Source organism: Perissodus microlepis, chromosome 20 (genome assembly GCF_051167445.1).
Source record: "Perissodus microlepis isolate ML-2025 ecotype Zambia chromosome 20, ASM5116744v1, whole genome shotgun sequence".
NCBI lineage: Eukaryota > Metazoa > Chordata > Actinopteri > Cichliformes > Cichlidae > Perissodus > Perissodus microlepis.
In genome coordinates, this window is record NC_140480.1 from 31,731,995 (window position 1) to 31,740,418 (window position 8,424).

The 8,424-nt window shown below is 40.8% G+C and overlaps 1 protein-coding gene across 2 annotated transcripts; it reads left to right on the plus strand.

Annotated features, from left to right (window-relative positions):
* The first annotated feature begins 877 nt into the window (after nt 1–877).
* Nucleotides 878–5,426, plus strand: LOC146364945 (uncharacterized). Of its 2 annotated transcripts, none has more exons than XM_084916063.1 (7): nt 878–943; nt 1,462–1,812; nt 2,040–2,255; nt 2,725–2,826; nt 3,166–3,200; nt 3,283–3,438; nt 4,011–5,426. In XM_084916063.1, exons 1-7 carry the CDS (start codon nt 910–912, stop codon nt 4,179–4,181), a joined length of 1,065 nt encoding a protein of 354 aa, XP_084772189.1. In that variant the 5' UTR covers nt 878–909; the 3' UTR covers nt 4,182–5,426. The 2 variants fall into 2 exon arrangements, with proteins under 2 accessions (XP_084772189.1, XP_084772190.1); XM_084916064.1 differs by having other exon boundaries at nt 880–943; nt 1,465–1,812.
* Nucleotides 5,427–8,424: the final 2,998 nt, after the last annotated feature.

The window sequence follows — 8,424 nt, forward strand, 5'->3', positions numbered from 1 at the left end:
TGCGCCACGGACCGGTTTATGTCCGACAGTATTTTCATGGACCGGCCTTTAAGGTGTCACGGATAAATACAACAAAATAAAACCAGTAACGGTACCAAAACAAAGAAGATTTATTCATAACACACAGGAAAAGACCCAGGGAAACCGAGTTAAGGATAAAACAAGCATCAACTCTCACGGCGCGGTACCGCTCCATGACCCAGGGGTTGGGGGCTACTGGTCTATTTCTTTTGTATGTTTTTGACCTGGGGGTAGAATTGCTTATAAACGGGTAAAATAAAACATATACATACATATGACATATATGAGGTTATTCTGTTTGGTCAGAGTTTTTTCAGACACAACACAATATCAAAAATAAATTAACTTCAAATATTCTAAAAACAATAAATAAAAAAATAAACACCTGGTAAATATTTCCTTTAGAAGCATTGCTGTGTTTAAGCTTGGATAGAGACTGGATGAACTTCTGAACATTAAAAGATTCAGTTTGTGACACACAACTTAAAATAGAAGTCGTAAATAAATAGACATTTTATTTCTGCATCGTCTGATAAATGAAATACTAAAGATTGTTCTGTTTGGTGTGATGAAAATGGAGGACAGCCAACATTAGTCAACTAGTCTAGTTATAAAATAGTCTAGTTTATATCCTATAATTATAGTTTAGTAAACCTCACGTAGTCGGTTTCTTTAGAGCGTGAATGATACTCTGAAAATCAAAAACATTTAAGTTATGTGAAGAAACAGGAAATTTAAATAAAGAAACATTATTGCAGTTAAAAAAAAAAGTCTTTGTGTGGGTGCGTGTGAGTTTTGAAGGCGTGACCTCATCATTAAGAGAAGTAAGAAGTTCCTGGTTTGAAGTGAGAAAGAAGAGAAGCAGCATTAAACCATCAGAGCTCTGAGATGAAACACACTTTGGTCTGCTTCATCTTCCTCAGTGAGTAAATTTGCTTTTTATTTCTGTCACTTTCTCTGGTCTAAGTCTTATTTACCTTCACTTTATTGTCATTTGTAGGTAATCAGCTGGTTTTACAACTCGCTTCACTTCTTTGTTCTCTCTCATACAAATTGGAAAAGAGTCACTCAAACATGCAGCTCAGAGAAAGGACACTTTGTAATAGTTATAAACAGATAAAACCCCGAAATATAAAGATGTGTGGAATTTAAATTTTTGCACGAACTTCTGCTTTTGCACGCACGACTGCAGTGTGCAAATAATTTTTAGTTTCACATCACTTTGATCGCCAGAAATCACTTTGGAACATTAGACTTTTTATTGTACATTAAGCCTCCAATCATTTTTTTCCTCTATCCTTCTGAACAACTTACTAGATCTCCTGAAACAACACTGAATTATTCTTTATTTCATATAATGAAGAAGTACAACAAAGTGATAATCATCTGTCACATTTAATCTATGGTAAGATTGTAACTAATGATTGTTCATCCTTTCAGCAGCACTTCAGGATGGAAACACTGGTTTGGTCAAAACAGAAACTCTCACCCACAGAGCAGAGAAAGGAGGAAACATCACAGTTGGGTGCAGCTTTTATTTGTCTGGAAGCAGGAAACTCTTCTGTAAGGAAAAATGTGAAGATGGAAACATTCTTGTTGAAACATCTGATGATGCAGCTCAGAACGGCAGATACAGCATTAAATATGTAAACAAAGGTGTTACCTCATCTGATATTATGTATGTGAGCATCACACAGCTGAAACAGTCTGACTCAGGACGGTACAGGTGCGCTTTGGGCAGACGCTGGAAGCCAGATGGAAACGATGATTTTGAGCTGATTGTCACAGAAGGTGAGTTTCTGCTAACAGTCGTGTTTGTCTTTGAAGGTGTGACAGAAGCTTCACGTCTCAAAAGCAGCTACTTTTCCTTCAAATCACCTACAGATGTTATATTTATCTGAAACATCAAGTTTCATCAGTTCTGCTGTCAAACAGCCCATAACCACGTCAGTCACATGCAGATATATAAACTGCTTCAAGTGGTCTTATTATGACTCTGATGGTTTCATTGTTCACAGCTTCAACCACTTCAACACCAAACGGGACTCTGAGAGCTTTTTCAGCTTCAGTGTTTCTCTCATCAGCCTCCACACCACCAACAACACAGAGTTTAAGCTCAACTTCAGGAAGCTCCACACCTTCATCAGCCTCCACGCCACAAAAAATGGAAACAACACAGAGTTTAAGCTCCACATCTTCATCAGCCTTCACTGAAACCAAACATACAAGATCAGGTATATTGGGTGGCTGTCGCTTAGCAGGTAGAGCATGTCATCTTCTAATTGGAAGGCCATTCGTCTGATCCCATATTCCAGTGTGTTTATCAGAGTGTCACTGTTGGATAGAAAGCACAAGGTGTAGGAAAAAAGTGTTTGCCTAAAAGGATGAATAAGGCAGGTCGTATGAGTGCTCGAGTAGAAAAGGGCTTTGGGTTCATTCATGTGTTTTTATCAGAGAACTACACAAGAATGACACATTAAAAGCTGTGGATGGAGCGCTCTGATATTTTAGTGAATAAATTAGAAGCAACAAATTGTTCTGTCGTTCTTGATAAACAGTTTGTCAGATAGTGTTTGAGGAACTGTTTTCAGTCCAAAGATACGTTATTCTGTATGTGCACAACTTTACTGCTAAATGAACAGACCTGGAGGTCACATGTTTACACTGTGAGTAAAAGAAATCTTCTCTGTTAAACTCCTGCAGATGTGCTGATTTATGTGGGTCTGATTCTGCTCGTTATGATCGTCGTCTTATCAGCAGCTCTGCTGATTTTCTACATGAAGAGGAGGACCACTAAACCCAGAGGTGAGGCTAGGAAAACAGAAAAGGCTAAACATGCTCAGCTCAGAATGTCCCAGTTTGCATGAATTAAGTCAAGTGTGACGTTTCTGTCACGCAGTTTTCACTTTTGAAGTTCAGTCTGTTTGTAAAAAGAGCACCGAATGTTCATTTATGACTCACAACAGAAACTAATTGTAGCAGATTTGATTGATATGATTTTGATTCTTTATCAGCCATGTGCCTTATTTAACTGTAGTTCATATGTAGTTCCTCATATTGTGCCTGTGTTTAGTTCCTCGGGTTCTTCTTCCTGTTATGTGCCTTAAAGAGAGACGTTTATTTTCTGACCTGCATGTTTTTCAGGACCTCCTGTGGAAACAGAGTATGCTGACACGCAGGTGGGTTTTAGGACCTGTGACACACATCAGCTTCATTATTGTTTGCTTTGTATCTGTCAGCTGGTTTGTTCTCCTGCTGCAGGTCGACAGGTTGTATGAAGATATTAGAAAGTGTGACATACCGAGCAGGTCACTTCCTGTAGAAGTGTCTTCAGTTTATGCCACCGCCAAAGACCCCCGTTCAGATGGAGTTGAAAATATAGACCTCTACAGCTTCGTCACCTCTCCTCAGAACAACGTGAGTAAAACTGTGGTGTGATTCTAAGCTGAGGCCATAAACCAGGTAAGTGTTTGTGTAGTGAAGTAATTCATCTGTTCTCAGACACAAAGAGCCATGTTCCACTGAAGACTGAAGAAATAAAAGTTCTTCCTCTTTGTTTGGAGCAGATAAAATCTTTTAAATTGAGAAAAAGATTCAAAAGAATCCTTTCTATTGTGAAATGTGTATCTTTGAATAAATATCAGCTTCATACTCAGTGGGATTTTAAAAAAAACACCTTCCTGGTGGAAAACAAGTCTATCAAACGTTAAGGTTAATTCATCTGTATTTAATACAACTGTAAAACACTGTCCAGTAAAGAAAAAAAAAGCAGTCTAGTAAATCCTTCGTTTGTGAACGTTGTCATGTTCAGATTTTGTTACAAAGGTATTTTGAAAGGTGACTTCAGAGACTTTATGATGATTATGACAAAAATGTATTCTTGATTTTTGTTTTTTTCAGATGTGGGTTTTTCAATTTAAATATTCAACATTATTTAATTTTAACAGTCTTATGTCTAATGTTTGATCTCACCTCTTTATCTCTTTAAGGCAGACAACCTCTGCTACGCTGACGTGCATTTTCCCCACATTCCTGTCACCAGCAGCGCCCCCTGTGGTGAAGCAACTGATGTTGTCTACTCAATGCCTCAGGTGGACCTGAGTACTGCCATCCACACCAAAGATGCTTCACCTCCTGTGTACTCTGTTTCCTCACTATGAATATATTAGTACTATTTTTAAACCTGTCCTGTCCAGCAGCTGTAACAAGCGTAATGGTTTGAATGCTTTGTTGTGCCAAACATATTTACTTTCCCAAGATTGGCACTGTAGACTCTCTGTAGGCTCCTCTTTTTATGTTTTTGTTTTATCTATTTATTTAATTTTATTATTCATATTATTCTTTGTGTGGATATTATGTTGGAGCGGACAGGGTGTGAAGGTTGGATTGGCAAAAGATAGGTGAAGAAATTTTGAGGAATAGAAGAAGAAAAATGAGAGAAAAACAAGAGAAAAATATGAGGGTGGGGGAAATTTTGAGGATGAAACAAACAGACATGCTGGGTCTCCAACTGCTACAGCTGTGACAAAGTATACAAACAATAGGCAACACCTGAAAGACAAAGCACATCGTGTGTGTGTGTGTGTGTGTGTGTGTGTGTGTGAGAGAGAGAGAGAGAACCAGAGAGAGAGAGAAGATGGGAGTGTGTATGATTGTTTGTCATGAAACGTACTGAAAAATACTTGAAAAATGAGGGTGAAGGCCAGGGAAAGACCCAAGAGACCCCAGCTATCTATAGCTCCCAAGAGATCTGAAGATCTGAATCCTGACAACCATACATTCTATCCTAGGCGAGGGAAGACAGAGGCCCCGGACGGAGTTCCTATAGCCAGCAGGCAACTGACCCCGCTGGCCACCCCAGCACAAGCCAAAGGCGAGACTCAATAACTGCCCAACACCCAGCGGAGCCCCCACCGCATGACGAAGAGGCCCAAGCTAGCCCCGGACACACACAGCCATCCCCACACTCTGAAGTGTGGATGGACAGGTGCCTTCCCATAGCCAGCAGTGATCCCGGGACGCAGTCAACCAGTCACCCGATCACCAGCCAGCCTCGGCATCAGGCAGGGTGTAGAAAATAACATGAGTGAAACCTCAACTATCTCAGCAGGCAACAGCTCAGTATAAATGATACTAAAGTTAGCTTATCTTTATTTACTTTTTTACTTTTGACATATTTATAGCTTAACTGCACAGTTATATAGCCTCAGGTTAAAGTTCATTACAGCTGGTTATAATTTAGCTCAACAGATACAAAAAATGTTTCTATTATGGTTTTGTAGGATAGATTCAGTGAAACCATTGCAGGAAACAGACTGCTATCTTTTAAGGACATGTGATATAAGGAAGACAAATAGTGAAGAGATGCAGTAATCTACTCATTTTTAATGAAAATAAACATGAACATTGGCAGTTTTAACAGTGTATGGTTTTTATTTTCTTTTTTAAAATATAAATATACAAATATAAAAATACACACATTTCCTTATCTTCTGCAGTGGAAGTATTTCGACTCAGCTTCTTCTAACAAAGGATACTGAAAAAGAAAGCAACTGGATTTCTTTTGAAGCTCAGCAATGTTTTGAAGATGCTTCATTCAGGAGGCTTCTTCAGTTCTAAAAACCAAGAAGTGGAGAATCCCAGGTGTTTGAATCCTAGTGGTCATTGGCCCACTATTGATCATGTGCCTCATCACTTGAGCCAAGCTGTGAAAAAACATTTAGGGTGAAGACACTGTGATATATCATATGACCCACTGAGGTCATCTGAAGCAAGGCGTCTCCAAACTTCTTAGTAGGTGATGTCATCAATCACCCTCTCTGTTCAATGATGGCCATTCACATGGCCGGCAGGCAGGACCAGACGAGGCAGGATCAGATGTAGCAGGACCAGGCGAGGCAGGACCAGACAGCGCACTAACCTCTGGCGGAGACGCAGCTGGACTAGATGGCAGCGTGGCGGTTGCAAGTGGTTCAGCTGGTGGTGGCATGGCAGCTGTGGATGGTTGAGCTGGTGGTTGAGCTAGCAGTTGAGTAGGCAGTGGCATGGACGCAATGCGTGATGGAGCCACAGGTGATGGAGTGACAGCTGCAAACGGTTGTGCTTGCAGCTAGATGGACTCTCTTGAGCCACCAGCGAGAACAGGCAGCAGCGTGGAAGCCATGGACAACCGGACAAACTCTCCAGAGCCCCCAGCAGAGACAAATGACAAATAGACGGACTCCCCAGAGCTTCCAGAAGAGAGAGACGGTGGCGTGGAAACCGCAGACTGCTGGATGTACTCCTCAGAGCCCCCAGCAGAAACAGAGGGTGGCGTGGAAGCCGTGGACGGCTGGAGCGGCTCTCCTCAACCCCCAGCTGGAACAGAAACTGAACCAGATGGTGCAAAAACCTTTGGTGGAACAGAAACATGGCAGCTCAGTTGAGCTCTCAGGAGAAACACTCTTTAAATCTTCCGAGAAGGAGTTCACAGTCTCTGTAATAAATGTCCCAGGCTCAGAAAGTGCATGAAGGAACAGTTCTTAAAATCCATTAAGTCGGATTTCCACAAACAGTCAGATATTTTCTAGTCACCTGCTAAAAAAGCAGCCGTGGATGCCACTGTCTGATGGTCTCAGATGGCCTCGGGTGTGCAATTTATGGTTTTCAGGGTTTTTATCATTAACTCGGTCTCCATGGGTCTTTTCCTGTGTTGTAGTTGTGTATCTTATTTTGAAAGAAATATTATGCATTACCATAGTGACCAGAGACCATTAAGGGGCAGAGGATGCTACTCTCAATGTTATTGCCGCATTTCAGGCGGACGCTGCTAATAAAGTTACACAATTACACTGTGAATTTGCGTTTATTATTATATTTACAAAATACCAGTTTTTGTCTTCGTCGTATCATTTTATGTTGTTGTATTTATCCGCGACACCTTAAAGGCCGGTCTGTGAAAATATTGTCTGACATTAAACCACTCCGGACATTAAAAGGTTGGGGACCGCTGGTACACACTACCACACAAAACAGCGAAAGAGAAGGAGTATTTTCTGTTTGTGTTATTACGAGTACTAAATAAGAAGAGTTCCCAGATGGTACAGTGGCCACATGTTTGACTCCTATGAATAAAGCACTTTTTGTTTAGCTTAACGAGTGAACTGTTCTGCTTGTTAAATCAATTGTCAAAGTCTGTTTGGCTTTAACCACTGAACAGAGGCAGCAAAATAGCCGAGCTAACATTAACAGTGCGGTGAATCCTGCTTGTGCCGTGATATTTCGGACTAAACACGGCAGCCTTCACAGACTATGAGCTTGTTCTGTTTGGGTATTTATTACTGAGTTAATTATCCACAAAATCATCACATTCGCTGTAAGATTAAGGTCAACAATTGAACGGCGTATACCGCCGCATAAATATGTGACATAAATGTCAGTACTTTTAAAAGTTTACTCTTAAGCCAGCCCGCTTAAGCCGTCCGTCATTAAAAAAAATTATCCACAGCCACTGCTGCGGTATGAATCCTGGGATAGGTTGGGCCACGAAGGATACACCCGGCCCATCCTTCATATCCAGGGAAAAGGAGGACGCATTTGTGCGCCCCATTTCGAGCAGCCTTCGAATTGGGACAGCCTTTGTTGCCTGGCTGTGACATTATCGGCTTTCAAATGCGGCCTCCGAAGGATGCGGCCTATGAATTGGGACACAGCTAACGAGAGGATGGAGAACAAGTGGGAACAAAGCTGACATAAGACAAGGACTATCAAAGTAAAACAGGAAGCCAGAGACATTTGCAAAGACACAAACTCAGATACACAGACTTGACACTGAGACATGACTGACTGGATATGCAACATGGAACACAAGGAAGACACTGTGACCAAAACTAGGAGCTAGAACTATAAAGATAATATAAACAGAAAAACACCGAGAAAACCAAAGCCATGAATAACAAATAATCAAGGAATATAACTTAAACACAAAACACTGGGTCACAGAACCAGTACCATAACACTGTGGGTATTAAAGGTACTGTGCTGCACTGGCTTGAATCATATCTAACAGACTCCAGTTTGTTCATGTAGATAGGGAGTCCTCTTTCAACACAAAGGTTAATTATGGAGTTCCACAGGGTGCAGCCCTAAAAGCCTTAGAAATATGGTGTCTAGCTATATTTGTTGAATGCACACATTCAACAAATATGTAAGACTGCTCTCTTTCATTTTCTCAATATCTCCAAAATTAGAAGCATCCTGTTTCACAGTAATGTTGAAATATGTGTTCATGCATGTTGTGATAAAGTAAAGTCTGAGGGCTGTGACACCAAAACACAAAGTGCAAAACAACTGCGGCTCAGTAGGAAGTGTTTCTGCAATCTCCTACCATCAGAGGCTAGAAACGAAAAATACAAGCCTGCAGTA

Coding starts and splice junctions, on each gene's coding strand:
- LOC146364945 (XM_084916063.1), top strand. CDS start 910: ATGAAACACACTTTGGTCTGCTTCATCTTCCTCA. Junction 2,256..2,724: donor AACCAAACATACAAGATCAG/GTATATTGGGTG, acceptor AAACTCCTGCAG/ATGTGCTGATTTATGTGGGT. Junction 2,827..3,165: donor GAGGACCACTAAACCCAGAG/GTGAGGCTAGGA, acceptor CATGTTTTTCAG/GACCTCCTGTGGAAACAGAG.